This window comes from Drosophila mojavensis, unplaced genomic scaffold (genome assembly GCF_018153725.1).
Source record: "Drosophila mojavensis isolate 15081-1352.22 unplaced genomic scaffold, ASM1815372v1 contig_136, whole genome shotgun sequence".
In the NCBI taxonomy this organism is placed as follows: domain Eukaryota; kingdom Metazoa; phylum Arthropoda; class Insecta; order Diptera; family Drosophilidae; genus Drosophila; species Drosophila mojavensis.
Window position 1 is genome coordinate 12,279,165 of NW_025318667.1, and position 23,521 is coordinate 12,302,685.

A 23,521-nucleotide genomic window follows, 5' to 3' on the forward strand; every position below is an offset into this window, starting at 1 on the left:
GCAAACATATCAAAATAAACATGCATACATTTATATATACATATGTTTGTGCAAATATATATATGTGTGTCTAAAATTTGTAATTATTTATTTGAGTTTTATTGTCTTTTAACGACTGCCGTCGAGGGCTTCTATTCGTAGTGGGAAATGAAATCGTAACGCAGCACTGAGGCTTTATAGGTCTCTCCAGCATGCGCCTGCGGCTTTTCAGCCGTGCGTCCTGGCAAGTGAATAAGCACATCCGCACCGACAATGCTCTGCAATCGGCTGCTGATCTGTAATGGTTTTCTCAATAAGTTTATGTTTCGTTTCCCATCAATATATGCTTCGACTTTACCTGGTTCCCATTGATTCTGGCATACAACTTTCCATTAATGCTGGTCACCGAGGCGCGCATATATTCAGGACGGCTATCCAGATCGATGGCGTCATTGAGCAGCTGCAAAGGAGTTAATGGAGATTCTATTAGGCTGTTGTCAAGGAATTGACATAAACATGATGCAGATGCAGTTGGAATAACTTAAATACATCAACTAATGCAAGGAGCCCAAAGCTAAGCTGATCAAATACATTCAAGTCATTGCATTAGAATAGAATATAATATATACATATATTTAATAGTAGCTGATCAACATAAATCAATTAGCATCATACAGAGCATTCAAGTCTGCAAAGAGAGCTAGCAAGATTCTATATGAATATAAAGATAACACAAAATACCAAGATAAACAATTCCGAGCATGATTTGCTAGGTGAATTCAGTTTATGCCAACTTATCAGCCACCTAATCTACATTTTAGCTTAGTTTGCGACATAAACGTATATTTCTTTATGATTTTAAAGCATTGACACGATAGCAAAAACAAAAACAAACTAAAAAAAAAGTTTAAATTTTTAAAGTGTCTTTTAAAGTGTTTCTAATCGCATTTTGGAAGAGGCTCTAAAGAGATTACGTTAGCGCGTCATATACATATGTATATACAAATATGAATTAATTGATCGATTCCTATCATCTGTCATAGTTGAAGGGCTAATCTAATCTACTTGAAGAAATATATACAAATTGCATAGCAAATAAGTTTCAGAATTTCACATGTTTCAGAGGCGGGTTTTACACTTACTGAGATATTAATTATGGGCAGGGGGCATTTGACACGCTCCCAGCCATCGGCCCAGCGGAGGGCGGGCAAGGCGAACAGATGGAATGTGACAAAGGCGGACACCGGATTGCCGGGCAGCCCGAAGAAGTATTTGTTTCCTCTGCTGGCAAAGGTCATCGGCTTGCTGCAGATACAAGAATTCAGTTAGCTAATGAGATAAGTCTACATCGTAATTGCAATCGTGACCAACCCGGGCTTCATGTTGACGCGTCCGAAATGCAATTCAAACTTTAGCTCCTCCAGCACTGGCTTGATGTAGTCCTTGTCGCCCATCGATACGCCACCGCTGCAAATGACAAAGTCTACGGTGTCAAACAGTGTGGACAGGGTGCTCCTGATGGTGGCCAAGCTGTAAGATGATTTAATTAGTATGTTGGTCTATATGGTCCATATAGCTATGATCACCCACTCATCGCCCAGCACAAGCTTCTGCGTGCAATCAAAGCCAAAGTAGAGCAACAGCTCCTCCAGCATTGTCGTATTCGAATCATAAATTTTGCCAGCCACTGCCGGCTGGTGGGGTGCCAGCAGCTCGCTGCCGGTTGAGATGATGCCCACTTTGGGCTTGCGCTGCTGCTGCTGAAGGCCAACGGAGGCCAGCAAAGATTTGTAGACAACGGGCGAATAGTCCGCAGCTGGAAACACTTTGTCACCCTTGCGCATGTCGTGGCCAATAGGACTATAAGAAATTGAATATAATGAATATAGCCAAACAAAATTGGATCAACTTAGGTCTTACCGTATATCCAGGCCAGCTTTTGGTTCGACCAGTATGTCAACAAGACTCTCTTCGCCATATTTGTCGCGCTGCAACAGTCGAGTGTCCTCCACCTGGACAACGCAGTCCGCGTGCGTCGGCACCGGCGCGCCTGTATTGATCTTGAAGCATTCATCCTCCTGCAACGGATGCTCATTAACCTGCAGTTAAATTAAAGCAGTTAATAGGTTATCCACTGATATGAATACAGATGGGCTTGACCTTATCACCGGCAGCAATGCAATCCACGACTCGCTTGGTACCCGAAAAGCCAGTAGATTTCATTGCATAGCCGTCTTTGATGGACGCCCGAAAAGGAGGTATATTGACTGGTGAGCGCAACTGGTCCATCTGTTGCTTGCTCGCGTTGCTGCGCTGCACCACGCTTAGTATTGTGTCCAGTGCCTGATGGACGGGCACCATGGGAAACGGCGAATTGCGATCGATGTCATCTCCAGCGCCCGTCTTGTGCGGACAGACGTGATCACGCTTTACAGGCGAAGGCACTGCAGCCTCACTTTGAGCTGTGCCCTGAACCTCGGCGTGCGTGCGCGCCACGAGCGCCACATTGTTGCCAATCAGATGGAGGGCATGTGGCAGCAGTTCACGTACCGCCTCGAAGCATTCAACCACAGCCTTCTCGCTGCCTGGAAAGTTCAACACGAGCGTGTTGCCGGCAATTCCACAAACGCCTCGTGATAAGGCAGCAAATTTGGTCTTCTTCAGCGAGGTCAAGGCAATAGCCAAGGTCAATTGATTGCAGTCCTTGTCGAGCAGTGGTTTAGTCGCCTCAGGCGTGACATCACGCGGAGCAAAGCCAGTGCCTCCGGTGGTAATAATGACGCGCACATCATCTCGATCGATCCATTTGCGCAGTTCGCGCTGTATCAGATCACGCTCGTCGGGCAATACGGCGGCTATCACCTGCGAGTTGTCAAAGGATTCGGCAATTAGTGCCATCAAACGTGGACCACTGCGATCCTTAGCCGGCTCATGGTAACAGGTGTCACTAACTGTAATCGTAATCGAGTTATGAATGCGGCTGGCCAAATATTTGAATATAGCTTACTTGTTAGAACTCCAAAAGTAATGGACTCCATGGCTACATTTATATAATGTGAGTGAGCATGCAGCGCTTGTTGCTTTCAATTAAATTGTTTAATATAGCGTTTAGCACTCTCTCAAATAATTGTTCGATTGCTTTGACCGTTTTGAGTGGGCCCCTTTTAGATCTTTTTTACGAAACGAGTGTGTAAACACTGACAGACAGTTCGCCGTTTAAAATATAAATCTGATTTGATAGGCGAAATATTTATTTACATATATGTATGTAATATAAAAAAAAAAAAAAAAAAAAAAAACTGTCACTTGCGCTAGTGATCTTAGTCTTACAAAACCTATTCCATGAATTAGTAAAGCTTTTAGAAGCTCCTCAAAAGAACTTTTAGATCGCTTTGGCTGTTTTAAGCGGCAAAGCGCTTATGCATTTTTAGTACGTTTTTACAACGCTGAGTGTGTAGCCACAGGTTGTCCGCCGTTAGAAAATTGCAACTTAAAACCAAACATTTTTATTCTATACAAGTACATATATATGCACGAGTATATATAGTAACAGCCGGCATAATGCTAATGCTTATGGTTTATTTACACTATAATATAACAATACAAAAAAAAAGGGATATTTATCGTAACAATAAAATGAATGTCACATTGCTTCACTGGCCGTTTTCATTTAGTAGGGATTTCCTTGGCGCGTTCCTCTACCAGCGGATCGTATCCGGATGCCATTTTCTCCTTGAACTGTTCATATGTGCGTTTACGGTCAAAGTGTTTCACCCACTGACCGGGACAACCTTGCTCGAATGCTTTACGCATTTTCTGGCAGGCACTTGGCACCTTTTCACCGCTTGTTGAGCTGTGCTTGGGCGCATTCTCGTCCAGACACTTCCAGTATTCGTCACGCATAGCCCAGCACTTGGCGCGTTCCTCTTTATTGGGGAAACTCATTTTTGGCAGTGGTTAAAATATTGATGTAGTTGACTTTGATTCCCGTGCCGCTAGTCGGTATTTTCTTTTCAGATGTTGAAGGCGATAGGCACTGTCTCTTCACACCCTATATGGCCAGTCAATATACCTATTTATCAACAACTCAAATTGTGTTTAATCTTATTTATTGTTTAACAAATTCACAAAAACCAACCTCAAAATTACAAAACATACAGTCGCCGACACAGTGTGCCCAGATATTAAGTACTAACCATAACAGCTGATTAGACGAAAAAAAAAATATTCAATGCTGTGTTGCATTGGATATATCGGCGCTGCAATTCAAATGACTGGCCGTTAACAGTTGAGGTAATAAGACAACGATTTCGCTTTTATTACAATTTATTTGATTTAATTAATATCTCAATGACTTATATTTAACATTATTGGTATTAAATTTCAACTAATTTTTAAGGTGAACTACTTAAACAAATTGTATATATTCATAAAAATTTTAATTTTTCTTAAATAACGAAAATGTAAACTAAAAAAAAAAAAATAAAATAAAAAACAGAACAAAGCAAAACAATAACAATAATAATCGTAATGAGTAGTGACTACTTAAATTCTAAATGGTGTGCATCGAAACCGTTATACATATACTATATGTAAATGTCGCTTAAATGTTATACAAATTACGTATAGAAAATGCTGTCCAAGTGCAAATGAGAGCGCAATAAATGCTCCGTTATTTGGACTCTAAAACACCTACGTCTCAATATATATATTTATGTAAATTGTTTTTTTTTTTTTTTAATTGTGTGCATAACACAATTCAAGTGAACCCTAGGAACACTGCAAATCTCAATGCGATGAAAGTGTTCGTGTTCTCTCTTCATGTTACAGCAATAAAAATATATATTATTAGTATAAATGTATGTAGATCGTATAACTAAGCTTGGGTATTTGTGTGTGTGTGTGTATGTGTGATATTACATTTCAGCAGTGATAACTTATAATTTTATTCATATTCCTAGTGTACATACATACAAACATATAAACAATTTATATCCACACTTAAGTATATATATGTATAAATATGTATGTAATGTTTGTATAAGTATATGTATGTGTTTAGTATATGAATTCTCAATATTCAAATATTATACATTTCTTACTAGCTGTTGATGTGATTCGTTAGACGCAAGGATATGATTAGAACTGAAATGAATGAAGTGCTCACATCTAAAAATGCATTGCAGTCAATGTTTCTTTTGTTTTTTTTTCCCCCTTCTTGTTTTTGTTTATTATTATTATTATTACTATTATAGTGTGTTCTATTCCTGTAATACCATGTCTAGCCATAGTAGCCCCTGTACTCCTATTAAGTTGGGGTCTAGTTTGGGTATCTTTGAAAGCTTTTCCAGGCACTTGTGGCTAACGAGCGCAAAGCTTAATTTGGCCAATTACAGTTACTGTTAACACAGTTAACAGTAACAGCTCTGCTTTGCTGTTAAGACTATGAACAAAACACGGCATTCTTCTCAATAGGCGACAGCAAATACATTTACAATAGACTTTGTGTGTGGGAGTATGTGTATGTATGTATGTATGTATGTGTGTGTGTGTATGTGTGTAAAACATGTTTTAGCTACTATCAGTACCGTATTAAGCACAAACTTAAATTACAATTCCGATTCCGAGTTTGCTATGCATGACATATAATTATTATTATTATAATTTTTGTATAGCTTATTTTTGTATTTATATATATACTAATAATATATATATATATATATATATATATATATATATATATATATATAATATATATATATATTTTTTTTTTTGCATTTCATTTCATTTTCGCTAGACATGCATAAAAAAATAATATACAAATTATAGTTATTGTTAAATTTACAATTAAATGTGTACGTGTTGTTGTTGCCGCTATTGTTAATTTATTAATGCTAATTGTCTGCCTTGAAACTTGTTGAATAATGCCAAAATATATGCAAACCCGATATATAAAATACATACAATTATATATGTATAAATTGCTTGCCTTGACTAGTTACAAATTCTCAGCATTTCATTTTCCTTGATCGCACAAACATATATTATTTATATTTATATTATATAATCTAGATACATAAGTGCGAATATATATATATATGCATATATATATCAACCAATTCATACATACACATATATGTATATAAAGGCATTTATGTATATATAAATGTATCTGCATACATGTATATTTGCTTAAACATTCTGTATTGCACAATGTGACATGCAGCTTAATATTGGACCGAAAATTTAAAATAAACATAAAATGTAAATACATAATTATCTCATAAAAACAAATGCATAATAAAAACAAAGTAAATAATAGATATGTAGATATATATACATATATATATCCGTATATCTGTGTGTATATATGTATAGAGCTATATGCTTATATAAATGGTAACTAAATTTAAAATCTTGAAACATTTGGCAGTCGAGGACCAACAGCAACAAAAATCAAAACAAATTAAGAATTAAACAGAAACTTCTAAAGTTATTGCCATACTTTCTTGAATCTTTTTGTTGTTGTTGCTATTGGAACTGATTTTGATTTTCTAGATATATATAAGTATATACTCATATATATCGTATGTATGTGTATGGCGCTCTTTTGTGTGTGATGCTTGGCAACTTGGCTTGGCCAAGAGAGTCACTGTCTCCGTTTCCATTCCTATCACTATATCTATTTCCCTCTCCGTCCTTGTCTGTGTCTATTTCCATCTCTATCCATGTTGTGTGTGGTTGAGTGTATGTGTGTGTGTGTGTGATTGTGCTGAAGTGTATTTGGTATTGGTATCATTTAGTTACCGCTGCTCTACCATAAGTGTCACAAACTACAGCGTTGGCTCCTTGACCAGCTGCTGCTGCTGCTGCTCGAGTCCTTCATCTGTTGCCTCCTCGCCAGCCGCTGGCGATCCATTCGAACTGGAGGGTGTCTGTTGTGCATATTTGCAGGAGGCTGTAAGACATTTACAGCCGGCGCCGCCACGCTGACTGCTGCGCTGTTCAGCGCGCCAGAACTTCTCGCCATAATCGTAGCTAATTAAATGGAACGAAAATGTGAATAATAAGTGAAAAGCGGATGTATAATGGTTACCAACCAGATCTCCTCGCCGGATTCGATGTCGCGACAGGCGAAGAAGGCAATCTTTGGAAAGCGATAGTCCTGATGCTCATAGAAAACGCGCACGGGCAATATGTTTGGCTCGCACGAATGATTGAAGAAACGACTTATATTGCCGTAGTAGTTGGCGTCGATGCAATGCCCGTTGTCCAGATCAAAGTAGTAGCTGTCATCGGTCCTCCGATCTGCCTCATGGGCCGTCAGTATTTCGCCCGTGTAGCTGGCCACAAAAGTGCCCTTGGGCACATTGACCAAGGCACGAACGCCCCAGCCCTTTGTCGGCTCCTCGCACTCGACAATCTGCAGCGGAACCCGAATGCCATTCTGCACGACGCGATTCTTGCAGGACAGCTGCAAAAGGAGAGAGCGAGAGGGAGAGACATAACAGAATGAGATTTTTGCATTTTGGCCACTTTGACATTCACTCTACCTGATTGCAGCCGCAGACATCGTTGCATTCAAATATCACTGCCGGATCCTCGTAGTTAAAGTCACAATTCAAGCGACCCTCCGCCGTATACCAGTTCTGTGAGGACGCCCCATTGCATTGGCACTGATCACTGCTGCAGCTGTCCAGGCACGAGCAGATGCGCATCTGTGAGACGCGCCTATCGATTTGCACCGAGTTCTGCAGTATGATGCAATCGACAATGTACTTAAAGTCGGGCCACATTAAAGCATCGGCCTCGTCCTCATGCTCGGACATGGTCAGCTCGTTGCGCACCGCCTGTATGGGACGTAGTTCGCGCCCGTTCGAGGCATCTGCGCAGACGACCCGAGTGCGTAGTCCCAGCGGACGAAAGCTGCGCATCTGCATGTTGAAGCCAACGGTGCGACCGCATTCGGAGTCCTCGTTCGGTATGCAATCATAGGGCAGCTGCTCCGCCTTATTCTTAATCATCAGATCGGCACCGTTCGCTATCAAAGCGATGCACATCCGAGTCACCGAATGACGACACGCAATGTGACTGCAAGAGAGATACACAATGAATTAGGAATCGAGATGCAATCGCATGTTTCTTTCCACTCACAGCGGCGTGTCGCCCTCCACATTCTGCACATTGCAATCGGCGCCCGCCTGCAGCAGCACCGTTATCGTCTCCAGTCCATCATAGCGCAATGTGGACCAGTGCAGCACTGTGTTGTTGTCATTGTCGCAAATGTTCGGATCGGCGCCATGATTAAGCAGCAGACTGTGAAGAGGGGAAACAACAAAAGCGATAAATTTACAATAATTCTAAAGAACTTCAACAAGTAACAGACTGTTTTCTTGCTGCTGTTAAGTTGATATGTCCAGCTGTTAACATAATGCACAGCTGTTAATATCGTGCCTATTGATATCTGTGATTATAAATTAGCTCGATTTAGGGATTTGCTCGCACCTAACAATGTCCTTGTGGCCCAGCTCAGCTGCCCAGACCATGGCTGTCCAGCCACCCTCATCTTGGGCATTGATGAAGGCCAGAAAGTCGGTAATATTACGCGAACCGCGATAACTATCCACAATCAATTGGGCAGCGTCCAGGTTGCCCAGCTTGGCAGCAATGTGCAGACTGGTCATGCCGTCGGGACCCTGCAAAGTGGAAAAGATACGAAAGTTATACGAAAGCCGGATAGCGTTCGCTGTGTGGAGGACTAACCTTGATAGCCACATCGGCGCCGCACTGCAGGAACAGGTTGAGCATATCGCATTTGTCGTTCATCACAGCACACATCAAGGCCGTGCGCAGCTCGCTATCGACAATGTTGACAAAGCCCTGGGAGCTGGCGCCCTTGCACAGCAGCAGATAGGCCATTTGCAGGGTGCCCGAGTGGGCGACCAGGTGCAGGCAGGTACCATTCAGAAATTCACGCATGCGCGTCATTACATTGTAGTCGGCGGCTGTCGAACAAGATAGATTAGACCGATTCGAATATAAATAGTATGATCTATCGTATGCTCTACCCAATATCTCGGCCACGCGCTCCAGATCGTCGTTCTGCACGGCGTAGTACATGTCCCGGGAATTGAATTCGGTGGTGACGCGTCCACTGGACGACACAATCCGATCGCGCAGCACCACATTCATCACAGACTCCGGTATAAGCTGCTCAAAGTTGATCACATTCAAGGCCTGCCCGGAGGCACTGCCTCCATTCGCCTTGCCTCGCGTGCCATTCGATTTGGCACTGGCCGCCTTGCCGCGCACAGCTCCGCCTGTTGCTGGCTTGGCAGAGCCACCGCCGGCGCCAGTAGCCGACTTCGATCCAGCACCCGCTGCATTACCGAATTGCGTCAAATGCGATGAGGTGGTCAACTTGGCGGGCTTTCTACAGGGTGAAGTGAAGAGAGAGTTAAATTGATCTGCCATGGAATCGGGCGTGGGCGGAGTCGAGGTGAGCTTACATTTTAGCCTTCTGTGCGGGCAGAAAGACGGGCAATGTTTGGCATTTCATGGTCACCGTGGAGGTGCGCTCCGGTGTGTCCAAGCCGCAGTGCGGACACTTTAGCACCAGCAGCGGACTCATGAAGTTGCCCGGATTCGTCGACTGCTGCTGCTGGGCATCGTATGGGCTGTTGAGTATGAAGCGCTGAGCGCAGTCCGGATGAAAGAAGTGCTGCTGCTTGCAAAGCACGAATTTGCCCTGCAATCCGAGTTGAGATTGATTAGTGTGACTGATGATTGATTGATTGACTAGCTGTTGCATGTTACCTGAGTGCAGAAGATGCCACAGCCGGCACAGCAGTTGTGCGCCTGCAGGCGCTTCTTGTGCTCGTCGCAGAGTATCATGTAGCCGACGCGCTGGCTGGGACGCAGCAGATTGTGCACCTCGGCGGACAGCTCGTTGCAGCAGCCGATCTTCTGCTCGTCAATGTTGTCGATGGCACAGCAGAAGGACGCATCCGGCGCATTGCGCGCGTAGTACTGCGAGCTGCGCTGGCACAGGCAAATGAATTTGACGCCAGCCGCCGTAGGAGACCCCGAACTGGCAGCGGATGCTGCTGCTGCGGCGGCGGCTGCCGAGGTGCTGGCTATGGCATCGCTGGCATCATTCGATGCCAGAATGGCGCTGTTCAACGTCTGCAGCTGGCCATGCTCCAATGTGGTTGCAGCTGCTCCAGCCGTTGCCGCTGCTGCTGCTGCTGCTGCTGTTGCTGTTGCTGTGGCATTGTTGCCACGCGCTCCTATGCGACGCGTCAGCTTGGACGACGCAGCAGGCGTTGTGGGCGGTGGCGGCGGTGGCAGCTGCAGCGACTGCTTGGCACCAGCTGTTGGTGGATTGGCGGCCTCCTTGGTGGCGTTGCGCAGGCGCAGCGTGACACTCGGCTTGCCCACCTGGACGCGCGTGGTGGGCACAAACTCCTCGTTGTCCGTGTTGGAGCTGTCGTTGTCGCTGGCCTCCTCGCTGTTGTTGCGCTTCAGGCCCAAGTGCTTGAGGTGCTTCTCCTTCTGCTTGGCTAGCTTGCGCAGCTGCTTCTTGTTCAGCTTGCGCTCCTCGGGCGAGCGATTCGCGTTCAGCTTGGCCGACTTGATGTCGCTCAGAAACTGGTCCAGATCGGGACTGGGACGAACGCGACTCTGTGCCCGCAGCGCCGCATCCGAATTGTCAATGTCGCGCTGCGTCTTGAAGAGACGCTTCTTGACCGCATTCGTGCCAGTCGGATGCTGATCCAGTCCGCTGCCGCCGTCCGACTTATCGCTCTTCTGCCTCGACGTTGACGAATTGGAGCTGTAGCCCTGCAGCGGCGTCTCGAACTGCAGCCCGCCGTCTGCCTCAGCCGCAGCCGTCGATGTCGCCTCCCACTGGGTCAGCCGTTCGATATGCTTCGTCTCGAACTCGCAGCGCAGCTCCTCGTTCTCCAGTATCTTCGTGGTGGGCTTGATGCGTCGCTTCGAGCGCTTGGGCAGCTGCTGCTGTTGCTCCGCGCCGCTCGAGGCAGCACGCTTGCCGCCATTGGACAGCGCCAGCGTGGCGGCAGCAGAGATGTTTGTGGCATGAGCATTTCCGTTGCCGCTGCTGTTGCTGCTGCCGGCGCCGGCTGCAGCTTGTGGCACGCTCTGTCCGCTGACATTGGGCGGCACTGGTATTTTGGCTTTGCGTCCGCGCTTCTTGGGCGTCTTCTCGTCCAACGCCACAGCCATGGGCAGTTGGTCAACAGCTGCTGCTGCTCCGCCCGCAGCACCCGCGCCTGTTCCAGCTTGGTGCATGGGCAGCTCACTGACCGGCAGTGGCTCCGATTTGATCTCCTCGGCCCAGGCCTGTGCCTGATCCACACGATTGCCCAGCCGCACGCTGCGTCGCATTCGTTTGCCATCGCCAGTGGACGCCGCTGCCTCCTCCTCCTGCTGCTCGGTCTTGATGCCCACCGCGGGCACGTCTGGCATCAGCGGATCTTCCTCGTGCAACTTGCGTTTGCGTCCAACTTTGCGCTCCACTGCAGCGGCCTCCTCTTGCAGTGGAGCCTCCTCCAGCGGCAGCTCTGCCTCGGGCTTGATCTTCTTGGCACGTCCACGACCGCGCTTAGGAGGGGGCGGCGGTGCAGCATTTTCGCTGATGCTGCTGCTGGCCTCGCCCTCATTGGGACTTGGCAGCTTTTCAGGCTCCTTCTTTACATCACTGGAAGTTTCCTCCTCTTGCTCCGGCTCATGCTCTTGCTGCTCGGGCCCATGCTCCAGTTCCTGCGGCTCCTGCTCTTCAGTCGCCAAGGGCGTTGGCGTCGTTGTGGGCGTGTCGGTGGGCCGCGGCGTACGACGCAAGCGACGCGTGCTGGGCGGAATGGGTTGTCCCTGTAGACCAAAGACCATGAAGGTAACAGATTAGAGCAAGTGGCAAATGTTAAAAACAACAGGTGCTAATTGGTCTACCGCACACACACACACACACACGCGCACACACAGATACACTCACGCCATCCATACGTAAAGTTACAACTTTCCTTGTATTTCATTTGGTTTATCCAATTCTTGCATTCGAAATTCTTCAGAGCAAATATATTTATTTTCAAAAATAAATATATATGAGAAGTGCTGTCGCTCGCCTTCTCTCTCGCACTAAGCATACAGACATATATATGTGAATGATTATATGAGGTCCTGAATCGTGCACACATCTAAGCAGGCTCTTTCCTTCCATTCGGCTAGTCGAGTGCGGTTGCTGTTGGCAACGGTTCTTACAAAACACTGCCAGCACCTGCCAGAGGAGGAGAGCTGGCTTGGGGGTGGACAACCCCCGGCGCTGGCAATGGCTACCTGCAGCCCCTAATCCCAGACCCCCGTGATATCTCGGATGCTTGCTCATTAAGGCAAACGCAAAAGTCTCTTCAAATTTCATGTTACAAATTACAGTCGGCTCTCACTAAGTGGCACCGATATGTACATAGATATAAATATATATATATAGATATAAATATATATATATATATATATACATATATATTTCGATTAAACTTCTCGACTGATTAATTGATTATTGCCTTTTTATTTATTGGAAAACTGAAATAGAATATTCTTTTTCTTGCTGCAATTCAATATATTTGTTTTTTGTATATTGAAATCTTAAATGATGTTTATTGTCATAGGCCATGTTCGAAATAAAACGCCGTTTAAAAATGGCTTTCGATTGGGCATCGCAGTAATAAAAAAAAAACGAGTTTAAAAGCCAGGCAAACGACTTCTATATTAAAAAAAAAAAAACACGCACACACACACACACACACACACAATTTTAAAGACCACATTTAAGCGTAGTTTTAACACCTGATTTTTTTGGGGGGGGGGGGTGTATTACATACAGGTATATCAGACTGAATATTTTAAATATATTTCAGAGGTTTGTTTACCTTAACTTATAAATATATTTAGCTAACTGATCAAGTGATCGATAATTCGATGATATTGCAAATCTTAATAGTTTAGTAAATGTAAATGTACATGTATTTATTTAACTAATATTTTTATCTAGCATTTAACATAATCTTATTTCTGTATTATATATATTTTATCATTTGTTTAAAAAATTGAATTGCTCAAATACAACCAACATCAATCTAGTCATGCCTAATTTCTTATCAACTGCCGAAGCTCTTGGTAAAATTGTGGCATATAGCCAACTCACTGGAGTATATAAAAATGCTGTTTATTTAAACACAAATATGTATTAATTTATTCATTTTTTGCATATACATATGTACATATACATGTATGTAAATAATCTGTGAAAAGGCATTGCTTATCAACACTCGTTATTCCTCCAATAAGAATTTGATTAAATAGTCATTTTAATATACATAATTTATCATATTATTGATTTTTTTCTGCTCTTAAATGTTTTGCAGAAAGCAAAGTAATGAAGGACTAGCTGCACGTAAGTACATACATATAAGTGCGCTCACATATACATATATACGTACACACATACATAACTGTTCTTTCGATCATCAATGGCCACGAAAATACCAAGGGGAATCCCGTTCTTTTTTGGTTCCCCCTCCCTTTCCCCATCGTGTTTAAAGAAACGAGTTGTTTGTGCTGCCCAATTCAGTTCAATTGGCGGCTATCGGCGCAGAGTAAATCGGAAAGTGAATCAAACAAACTACAACATGAAAAGAATTCGAGACTTTACTAATACACACGCACACACTCCCACACTCGCATTTTCACTCACACAAACCAGTCACATACGTATATGCATGCAAAAGCACACGCGCATAAAAATGAATACACTTACGTTTTTATCAGCATTAACTTGTGCTTGCGCTGTTGTTGTTGTTGTTGTTACTGTTGTTATTGTTGCTATTGGCACACCAATGTCGACGCTGTCAGCAGCAGCAGCAGCAGCAGCAGCAGTACCAGCTGCCGCATTCGTATCTGTTGCGTCAGCAGCGGCGTCAATAATGTCGGCGGTGTTGCTGCTGCTGTTGTCGGCAGCAGAGCTGACAACAAGTGGAGCGACAGGCACTGGGGATGCCGTTACCGTTGCCGAAGATGCTGCGACTGTAGCCGATGTGACCTCGGCTATTGCTTCTGTTGTTACAGCTGCCGCTGCCGTTAGCGCTGCTGCTGTTGCAGCAGTGTCTGAGCTTACTTCGTGCTGCGCAGTCAATGCTTGTTCCTGCACCGATTGTGGCAACGGCTGTTGTTGTTGTTTCATCTCCGAAAGCTCTTTTTCTTCCTCTTTGGCTGTTGCATTTGTGGTTTCCGTTTCAGTCTCAGTCTTAATGCCTTCACCAGATGAGGCTGCTGCTTCTGCTGCTGTTGTTGTTGTTGTTGATACGGCTTCAGCTGCAGCGAAAATTTGCGCAGACGACGTTGCCAACGCAGCCTCAGTCGCTGTTGTTGTTGTTGTAGTTGTTGTTGCGTTCTCTACAGCGGTTTTGCATGCTTCCTGCTCCAATTTAACTGCCGGTGCTTCTTCTTTTTCAATATTGTCTTTGCTTTTACTTGACTCGGCTGCGCGCTCAGCAACGCTAGCGCCAACGTCAACATCAACATCTATATTATTACCGTTTCCACTGTCGGCTGCTGCTGCCGACATCGCTGCTGGCGTTTCGTTAGGCGGCGACGTCGCTGCGGCTGCTTTTGATTCCGTCTCGTCTGCCTCTGCCGACGTCATTTTGTCTGTTATTTCTGCATGGGCGACGCCGCTGTCGTTGTTTTCGTTGACGTCGACGTCAGCGTTAGCGTCAGCGTCAGCGTCCACGTCGCTGGCCTGACTTTGGCTTTGGCTCTGGCCTTGAGGTTGCTGCTGGGCGCCGTCCGCAGTTTCCGTCTCGCATTTGACGGCCGCATCGAGCAACTTTGTCGGCTCTGGCGGCTGCTGCTGCTGCTGCTGCGCTGCCTCCTGTTGCTTCTCGTGCGTTTCGTCGCTTTTGATGCTCTGTTTTTTGTCCTTATCCTTGCAGGCAAATTGATTGTTTGCCAAATTGCGCCACTTTACGGTCTTATCCTCGGCCAGGTCCAGATTGAGCAGCGTACCGCCCTCGGCGGTGCTAGTGGCGCAGTCGCTATTAAATGTGCTCGACATGCTGTTCAACAGCTCTGCGACGTCCGTCATCTTTTCTTTGTTTTTGTTTTTTTTTTAAATTTTGATTTTGGTTTTTTACGTATTGTTTCTGCGCTTTTTAATTTGTTATTTGATTTTAATTTTACTTTGATTTGCAGTTAATTTAAGCTACGCTTGTGCTGCAGATGCGCTGCTGCTGCAAATAAGCGCGTGCATAAAAAATATGGAATCAATACTTTGGTATTCACCACGACACACGGCATCGATACCAGAACGGAACATAGCAGAGAAGGGGGTGGGGGGCAAATAGGGGGAGGGCTAAGCTAATGACGATAAGATTTCGACTCGCAGCAATTTATTTAACTCTTCATTTTCATACTAAATACGAAATGAAAAGGCAGTGCCAGTGGCAGTGGCAGCGGCAGCGGCAGCTAATGCCAGCACCGACAATAAGCAGCAAGCGCTGAGAAAGAGTGCAGAGCAATAACAAAAACAATATTGTGGACAACCCACTTGTCTGCCGACAGGAGGCGCCTTTCTATGAGCAGGGGCAGCGAGCCCACCTTTCGTAGGCAAGGGGACACGCACACCGAGGCACAAAACGCTCGCACATATACAAACGCACGAAGCAGCGGCGCGGTCGGAGTTGACGTTGACACCATAAGACGACGTCGACTGCGGCTGCGAAAGCGTCGCTTCAACTTTGAATTAATTTTATAAATATAAAGCAAATAATTTCAATTGCAATTTACTGTTTTCACGTAATTATAATTTATTAATTATTTAGCCACGATAAAAGCGAAAACGTAAAAAAAAACCTCTGCCTGCCTTCAACCGATTCTGATTAGCTCACAACATGCTGTTTCTTTTTTTTTTTTTTTTTTCATTTTTTTGTTGTTGTATGAATATGGCCAGCTTTATTGTTGTTTTACTTTTCGTCTTGCTCTTCGTCTTCTTGGTGCTGGCTGCTAAACGACCGTGGTGGCTGCTCTGCCGCTGCTCTGCTACTACTAGTGCTGCTGCTGCCGCTGCTGCTATAGCAGTTAAACATAGTTGTATTTGTATTTGTAATTACTTATAATTGTTGATTTTGATTTTCTTTTCAGCTGAGTTTTTTTAATGATTCCTCCCAAAAGCTAGATGCAAATTGTGTACTGTGTTGCTTTCTGATAGCTGATATTTAAATTCGTCATTTTCACACCCAGACACGATGCGAAGTCAATTTACAATCACACAAAACACTGCACATTTCTGCAGTTTTCGATTTGTACAATATAGGTAATTATGATTTAACTAATATTTGTTGTTACAAAAGAAAATAAAGAGAAACACACACACACGCACGCACGCACACTTTGTTTTAGGTCCGTCCGCCGTTATACGCCGCCAGCACATACTCTGTGCGTAACTCTCGGCGAACCGTCTTCGTCGTAGTCTCGCACGCTCTCACTGCTGCTGTTGTTTGTCTGTTGATAGTTATGTACATTTACATGTTTCTGGTATTACGTTTTTTGGTATTTCTATTTGGTATTTCGGCATCGAATTATTGCCCATAGAATAAAGATTGCCATAAATACCCTTTAATGGGTACAAACGCATCTATTCTTTTTGAAATTGCAATTAATAGCATAGCTTTGCACTTTTACGCAGGCAAATATTTATTCATGCAAGAAGTATCAAGGACATACTGAAATTTATTTGAGCAGTTCATAGTCTACATAGGTATGTAAAACAATAATATTTTTAATAATAATTTATATATAGCTTTAGACTTACAATCATATTTTATATATTCCGTATTATTGGTGAATAATTTTTAAAAGCGCGCAGTTGATAATATGTTCATTTCAGTATTTTACAAGGTTTTCAAATGCGTTCACTCTGATGTCTGGTATTTTCTTAGCAGTTCCTTTTGGGTTGCTAACAGTTGCTTACCAGCACTTTAATAACAGGTTATATTTTTGGAACCAGTCGTTGCAGTTATTATTTCTTTTTTTTTTTTTTAACACAATGTAAGTGTCATAAAATATAAATAATAATTGAATATTATAATTTCACTACTATGCTACTAATATGCTACTAATATAATACTTATGAATAGTCATTATTTACGGCATCACTGTTATTCATACATATGTAACTTATAAATTTAAAAATGTCATTTTACAGTTATAACTGCTAAAAAGATTACAGAACAAACTGTCAGTTCATTCCGGCAGAACAAGCTTAGTGTCACTTTAACGGCAAATTTTCACTACTTGACTGTTGAGCGCGTAAAGCAAAATTCGTATAAAAAAGTAAGTGGATGAATATTCCAGAAAATAGTCAAATATATTTATATGTGTGCTTCTCTGCATTTATAGTGTTTGAAATGTGGGATTATTACTTTTGGTCGTTAGTGGTCATTACCAGCAGCTTGATTGCTGCCTTCGAGGTAATATGGTTCGCCTACCAGTTGGTGTGCAAGTGGCGCAAGGATCGCATGCAAGAGGTGCTCATATTTAATGAGCTGGGCGCCGTATGTGCCAAAGAACACCTCAGGTTAAGCCTAATGGGTCGAGTATTCTATTGTACAAATGTGAATTGCTCTCAGAAACACGTGAACCGCATCATCGAGCATTTGAACAACGCCAAATTCAGCATTGACCTGGCCATGTATACCATCGGCTCCATTGGGATGGTGAGCGCTTTGATGAACGCCTTGCTCCGCAATGTTGTTGTACGTATTATTGTCAGTCAACGTAACGCAACACTCTCCTGTGTGCTCCTTGATCTCATTGACCATGGCGCCCAACTGCGCTGCCAGAGTTGCGATAACTTTATGCATCACAAGTTCTGTGTGATCGATGGGCAAGGGCAGGTCAATCGCGTTTGGAATAAGAAGCGCAAGAACGGACCAAAAACCCGCGGCGTGCTCATGAATGGCTCCCTCAACTGGACCGATAGCGGCTTCTGTGGCAACTGGGAAAATGTCGTCATCACCACCAATCCAGATGTAGTCCAAGCATTCCAAGAAGAATTCAATCGCATGTGGATGGCGTTCTCCACAAAAACTAAATTCTACTGATTCCATGACAATAATCAGAGAGACTGCAAAATAGATACATATAGTTATTGCTAGTTGATATATATATCATGTACAACATAACGATAATTATAAAATGCAGAAAACATTTATAAAAAAATATAAAAACATTTGTTTTTTTTTTTAACTATACCATTAATTATATATAAATGAGGGACAATATACATACATATTATACGTGTTAAGGGAAAAAATTAGGGTGCTCTGTTCGGGTATGCCTTCTAGAAAATACCGAGCTGATGTTGTTAATATACACATATACATACATTCTTAAGCTCTTTTGAAGTCGACTTCAGCTTCAAGGTTGATTATTGTCCTATAAGGCAAAACTTAATTATTATCTACAGATGATTCTTATGTATATTTCAGGATCAACTATAAGAATTGTGAAGACTATCTCATAGAAATATAAATGAGATATTTAGATACCGTTAGTGAATTTTATTTGATTAGACTATCGTATAATTTTGAATTTAATTTTAACAAGAAAATTTAAAGTCTCTAAGGACTAACAATTGATGAGGATGGTGTGAACGATGTTATAAAAGATTTAAGCGTAGTTAAATAACGATTTTATGAGAATCTTATACTTATTGCATACAAATGATGTAAAAACTAACTTACATGACTTACACAGTATTCATTTAATGAAAATACAATCCACACATAAAACATATACAAAGTTACAAGAATCACATATTTGGCTGATTAAATCAGAGATCACATTACAAAGCACTTAATAAGTAAGTATACTAGGTACATATACTAAAGCCTATTCTATAGGGAGCACATATAGTAGACGCCGTGGCAAGTGGCACATTTGCGGCGTCTGGAATTATGCTCAGGCTGTGGTAGCAGCGATTGGAAGTATTTGGAAATGACATCGATAATCTCAAAGCGGCGACGCTCGAGAAAGTCGACAGCGCAGCTCTCGTAGTTCTGGACACAGTGGTTCAGTATGCGATAGAGCACCAGCTCCGTGGAGACGAACGTGTTTAAGTTACGATCGATGCTATCTGCTTGCTGCTCGATAAAGTTGCGAGTGAGCTGCAACAGCAACTGGGCGGCCTGGTTGCTGTAGTAGCGGAGAAGACCGTCAAGCACATCGTTGAAGCTGGACAGATTGCCGATCTGCTGGACAAACTTGACGCCCAGCTGGCTGGCCAGCTGATCTATGTTCACACGCAACTGGCCGCCCACTTTGTGGCGAACGAACTGGGGCAGGTCACCAACAGCAGACTTAACGCTCGACACTGTGGAGCCACTTGATAAATGCGAATGGACCTTGTGGAGGCTCAGCAACGCCTCCTTGTAGGGTATGTCATTCATGATGCGCACAATATCGAACTTGCCATCGGGTTGATTGCTGTGCAGCTTCGTCGATTCCCGGACAATGCGATCAAACACTTTGCGGCTCTGCGTGCTGAGGGCACGTCGCAGGCGGTAGCCATTGGTCGCTTTGGAAGCGATGCGCATATTGTTGATGGAGTGCGTGAAGATTAGAAAGCTGGAGGCAATTTGCATTACATCAAAGCTAGTCAGCTGCTGTTCATCGCTAATCTTTAAGTACAGATCATAGACGCCGTTGACAACACCCGTGCCAGAGATGACCATGGATGATAAATTAATGCCCGTGACAGCCAACCGAGCAGCAGTGCCCGTGTTATTGCGTATGACGTTAACTGCTGTGGTTGCGCCCGTTGCCCCTAGCCCAGCAACGCCGCCAGCTACGCCAAGCCAACTGCTCCGTGCCTCACTGTTGGCCAGAGATGTGCTCTGGCTGTGCCAGCTGCGATCGATGAGCCGTGTGGCCGAACGCACTGTGGAATAGGCCGCTGCGGAGCAGCCCACCACAGTGGCTGCCATCAGTATAGGAGCAGCCACAGGGCATGCCAGGGAAGCTGCTATGGGCACAGTGCCCAGGATGCCACCAATTGAGACCAGCTTATCGCTGACATCTAGAACCTTTTGCTTTATCCAGGCAGCGGGCGTCGATTGCACCATCAATTTCACTGTTTCGTAGTCGTCGTCAGAGTTGAACGTATAGATGCCCCGTTCTGGTGCTATCATCGTGCCCTTGGGCAGTGCATTGTTGCGTATATACTTCTCCCAATTGGCATAGACGCGGCCAGTCTCATCGATGAAAATCATGCAGCAACCGTCACTGTTACAGCCATCCGCACGCACACATTTACGCGTTCGTATGACTGGATGGCAGCTGAAATCAGTGGATTGCAAGGCCAAGGCGGGATCCGATTCCGGGGTTACCAGCACATAGATAATGGCCGACAGCAGAGTTCGATTTGTATAAATGCGCTGCTTCCACACATTCTCGAATAACTGCTGTCGTTGGGTGGCCAGCGCCTTGGGGGTTAGGCCCATCTGATCATGAATCAGATTTGACAACTTTTGTTTAAGGACGTCCGCCTGGTCGTGCGCTAGCCTGCGGATAAGTAAAGATTGAGTTTTTTTAAGTTTTAGTCTGTACAAAGAAGTTATTTATATATATGTATTTCTAGCTAAACCCACGAGTCCCAAATTATTTCTGAACGTATGCCGCTGCTCATCGCAAAGTCCCGTTGTACTTCATAGACGGTACGCGCCATATTTGTCGCCACAATGAACAGACAATTCAATTCAATTGCAATACAAATTTCCTTAAGTGCATCTATATATTTGTGGTGCTTATCTAAGCGTATTGTTTAGCCAATTGTTTTATGTATTTCAAGTTTAAATTGCGCGCAGTCGAACCGATTGTATTTTGCTTCGTTAGTGTGCACAATTATATATCGCAAGTTGCCAACAATCATCGAATAAGCACGGTTGTATTCCGATAGTCCGATTATTGTTGCAGCTCTTACGCACCAATGCAATTTAAAATACACATTTCGATATCAGCAAAGCAAACAGTTTGTAGCAAAATATATATGAATGTATATGTGAGAAATACACAGTTTCCGTAGCAAATCTATGTTACTGTATTTAAGAGAGTAAGGCATGCTCAGCCACAATATTTTTAAAATATTATTCATGTTTGTTACGAGTGCAAATGCTTTGACCCAATGACGTCACAAAAAATTCAATTGCTTAAATATGGATAATAAGAATTGCAATCATATATATACTAAACTAAATGCATTACAAATAAATTAATTTATTACATAACTAGTATGAGTGTTTATGGCACAACTAACATGACGTCTCGAATATCAAGAGCGTCATCATTAGCGCCGCGTTACCATCTTCGACACGAGTATTGTTGTGGTACACCGAAAGCCTATCGATGTTTCCTCTTCGATAGCCATTTGCTACGACAGCCAATTGCTTTTTGTTTTTGTTGTTGTTGTTGTTGTTGTTGTTGTCTTGGTGGTGGTGCTGCGTGTGGTGTGTTTGAATAATTATTGTATTTGTTTTCATGTTTCTTATCAGTTTTTGTTCGTGATACTCGTATACACAAACAATCAAACACACAGGCACACACTCGAATACACACCCACACACCTATACAGCTTTACAATTATAGAATGTTTGAAGATGCGCATGCGCGGCCGTCGACTGCTACCAATTGCCATATCGCTAATTGTAATCATCATCTTATGCATCAGTTACATAGCAAGTCCGCTGCGCAGCAAGAGCCAAAGAGATGAGTTTCTTGTTCAGCTGCCACCCAACAGCATGGAGGACAATGACAGTGACCAAACGACACACTTGGAACATCTGCCAGAAGTTGGACCTGGTCCATTGCTGAATCTGTCCAACTTCGACTATCTGCTGGCCAGCAATGTGTGCCGACGCGCCGAACGTGAGCTGCTGGGTGAGTAGTGTCATCAAAGATACCGACTTTAATCACATCTAATTACCGTCATCAATTGCAGCTATACTCATTGTCACCTCGTATGCGGGCCACGATGCAGTTCGAGCTGCCCACCGACAGGCGATTGCACAAAGCAAGCTGGCTGAGATGGGCTTGCAGCGTGTGTTTCTACTGGCCGCTCTGCCGGCGCGCGAGCACTTCGTGACGCAAGCTCAGCTGATGGACGAGCAGGCGCGCTTTGGGGATCTGCTGCAGGGCAACTTTGTCGAGGCCTATCGGAATCTCAGCTACAAGCATGTGATGGGTCTGCGCTGGGCAGCAAGCGAATGCCAGCATCGTACCAAGTTCATCATCAAGATGGATGATGACATCATCTATGATATATTCCATTTGCGACGCTATCTCGAAACTCTGGAGCTCAGCCAGCCAGCGCTAGCCCCCAGCAGCGCCTTCCTGGCAGGCTATGTCCTGGACGCCAGGCCGCCAATACGGGTGCAGGCGAACAAATGGTATGTGTCCCGACAGGAGTATCCCCACGCTCTCTATCCGGCCTACCTGTCCGGCTGGCTGTACATCACGAATGTGGCCACTGCAGCCAGGCTTGTGGCGGAGGCGATGCGTGTGCCATTCTTCTGGATCGACGATACCTGGCTGACGGGCATTGTGCGCGCACGTCTGGGCATTCCCCTAATCCGTCACAACAATTGGTATTCCGCGAATGCCGAGTTCCTCGATTGTTGTGTGCGCGACCTTAAGCTCCATAGCTACGAGTGCGAATACTTTGCTGGCCCCAATGGGGCCGATGCCAAGCTTCTTGTCGAATTCTTGCACAACGTAGAGAAGTGTTACTTTGACGAGTGCATCAAAAGGCCGCCGGGCAAATCTCTCAAGCAGACCTGCCTGGCCACCGTCAAATCGCCAGCGCCCGAGCATGGAGTCGCCCACGTCCAGCCCCTCAGGCTAAGATGACCCACCAGCCGTGTGGCTTATCAGCCGGAGGGGTAACTCCCCGCTGTATGACTCATCAGCCGGAGGACTGACTGGTTATCAGCCACTTTTTATTCTAAGCTTAGGCATTTCTAGATTTAGTTCATTCCATGTGCAAGCTATCGTATATATGAATAGATTTAAGATTAATATGTACTCCAATCAGCGTACAGACTAACTTATTATTATTATTTAACTAAACCAACTTAATGCAATATTGATTATATTACCAATTATACTACATTTATAAATATAAACAATCTTATATAATTTATATCTTATTTGATGTAACATTGACTGCTTAGTGCAACTATAAGCATTTACAATGGTTTGTGTTGACGAGCGTAACAGATATATTTATTCTGATCCTTTAAGGAGAGGCACAGTTTGAGGAAGAGTTCTATAAGGAAGAGAGGCGAAATGGAATAGATTGAGTGGCTATTGGCGTTCGGAGGGAGAGTGAGTGAGAGAAGTAAATAGAGAGAGAAAGATAGAGAGCTGAGTGAGTACGAGAGGGTAATAGAGAGACAGAGAGAGAGAGAGAGAATGA

The 23,521-nt window shown here is 44.1% G+C and overlaps 6 protein-coding genes across 10 annotated transcripts; 2 read left to right on the forward strand and 4 right to left on the reverse strand.

The window, feature by feature from the left end:
* Positions 1 to 61: 61 nt before the first annotated feature.
* Positions 62 to 3,172, reverse strand: LOC6585311 (molybdenum cofactor synthesis protein cinnamon). The gene is made up of 8 exons (XM_002010907.4): positions 2,987 to 3,172; positions 2,140 to 2,930; positions 1,900 to 2,078; positions 1,570 to 1,839; positions 1,351 to 1,509; positions 1,122 to 1,284; positions 338 to 439; positions 62 to 275 (listed from the first exon to the last, which is right to left on the reverse strand). Exons 1-8 carry the CDS (start codon positions 3,015 to 3,017, stop codon positions 132 to 134), a joined length of 1,839 nt encoding a protein of 612 aa, XP_002010943.1. The 5' UTR covers positions 3,018 to 3,172; the 3' UTR covers positions 62 to 131.
* Positions 3,173 to 3,521: 349 nt separating this feature from the next.
* On the reverse strand, positions 3,522 to 4,205 carry LOC6585312 (cytochrome c oxidase assembly factor 6 homolog). Its single transcript, XM_002010908.4, has 2 exons — positions 4,118 to 4,205; positions 3,522 to 4,051 (listed from the first exon to the last, which is right to left on the reverse strand). The coding sequence occupies exon 2, from the start codon at positions 3,922 to 3,924 to the stop codon at positions 3,646 to 3,648; it is 279 nt and encodes a 92-aa protein (XP_002010944.1). The 5' UTR covers positions 3,925 to 4,051; positions 4,118 to 4,205; the 3' UTR covers positions 3,522 to 3,645.
* A 2,137-nt stretch (positions 4,206 to 6,342) lies between these two features.
* LOC6585313 (histone-lysine N-methyltransferase EHMT2) lies at positions 6,343 to 16,540 on the reverse strand. 5 transcript variants are annotated; one of them, XM_044011713.1, is made up of 11 exons: positions 16,161 to 16,540; positions 13,811 to 15,278; positions 9,796 to 11,871; positions 9,489 to 9,727; positions 9,048 to 9,412; positions 8,743 to 8,984; positions 8,485 to 8,675; positions 8,134 to 8,295; positions 7,533 to 8,070; positions 7,080 to 7,453; positions 6,343 to 7,017 (listed from the first exon to the last, which is right to left on the reverse strand). In XM_044011713.1, the coding sequence occupies exons 2-11, from the start codon at positions 15,134 to 15,136 to the stop codon at positions 6,813 to 6,815; spliced, it is 5,718 nt and encodes a 1,905-aa protein (XP_043867648.1). In that variant the 5' UTR covers positions 15,137 to 15,278; positions 16,161 to 16,540; the 3' UTR covers positions 6,343 to 6,812. The 5 variants fall into 5 exon arrangements, with proteins under 5 accessions (XP_043867648.1, XP_032588468.1, XP_043867650.1 ...); XM_032732577.2 differs by having other exon boundaries at positions 13,811 to 15,281; XM_044011715.1 differs by having other exon boundaries at positions 16,438 to 16,532.
* A 708-nt stretch (positions 16,541 to 17,248) lies between these two features.
* LOC6585314 (mitochondrial cardiolipin hydrolase) lies at positions 17,249 to 18,251 on the forward strand. The gene is made up of 2 exons (XM_002010910.4): positions 17,249 to 17,382; positions 17,449 to 18,251. Coding segments are annotated over exons 1-2 (705 nt in total). The 5' UTR covers positions 17,249 to 17,381; the 3' UTR covers positions 18,153 to 18,251.
* Positions 18,252 to 18,727: 476 nt separating this feature from the next.
* Positions 18,728 to 21,149, reverse strand: LOC6585315. The gene is made up of 2 exons (XM_002010911.4): positions 20,700 to 21,149; positions 18,728 to 20,613 (listed from the first exon to the last, which is right to left on the reverse strand). Exons 1-2 carry the CDS (start codon positions 20,774 to 20,776, stop codon positions 18,948 to 18,950), a joined length of 1,743 nt encoding a protein of 580 aa, XP_002010947.1. The 5' UTR covers positions 20,777 to 21,149; the 3' UTR covers positions 18,728 to 18,947.
* A 353-nt stretch (positions 21,150 to 21,502) lies between these two features.
* On the forward strand, positions 21,503 to 23,222 carry LOC6585316 (beta-1,3-galactosyltransferase 1). The gene is made up of 2 exons (XM_002010912.4): positions 21,503 to 21,984; positions 22,046 to 23,222. Exons 1-2 carry the CDS (start codon positions 21,705 to 21,707, stop codon positions 22,951 to 22,953), a joined length of 1,188 nt encoding a protein of 395 aa, XP_002010948.1. The 5' UTR covers positions 21,503 to 21,704; the 3' UTR covers positions 22,954 to 23,222.
* Positions 23,223 to 23,521: the final 299 nt, after the last annotated feature.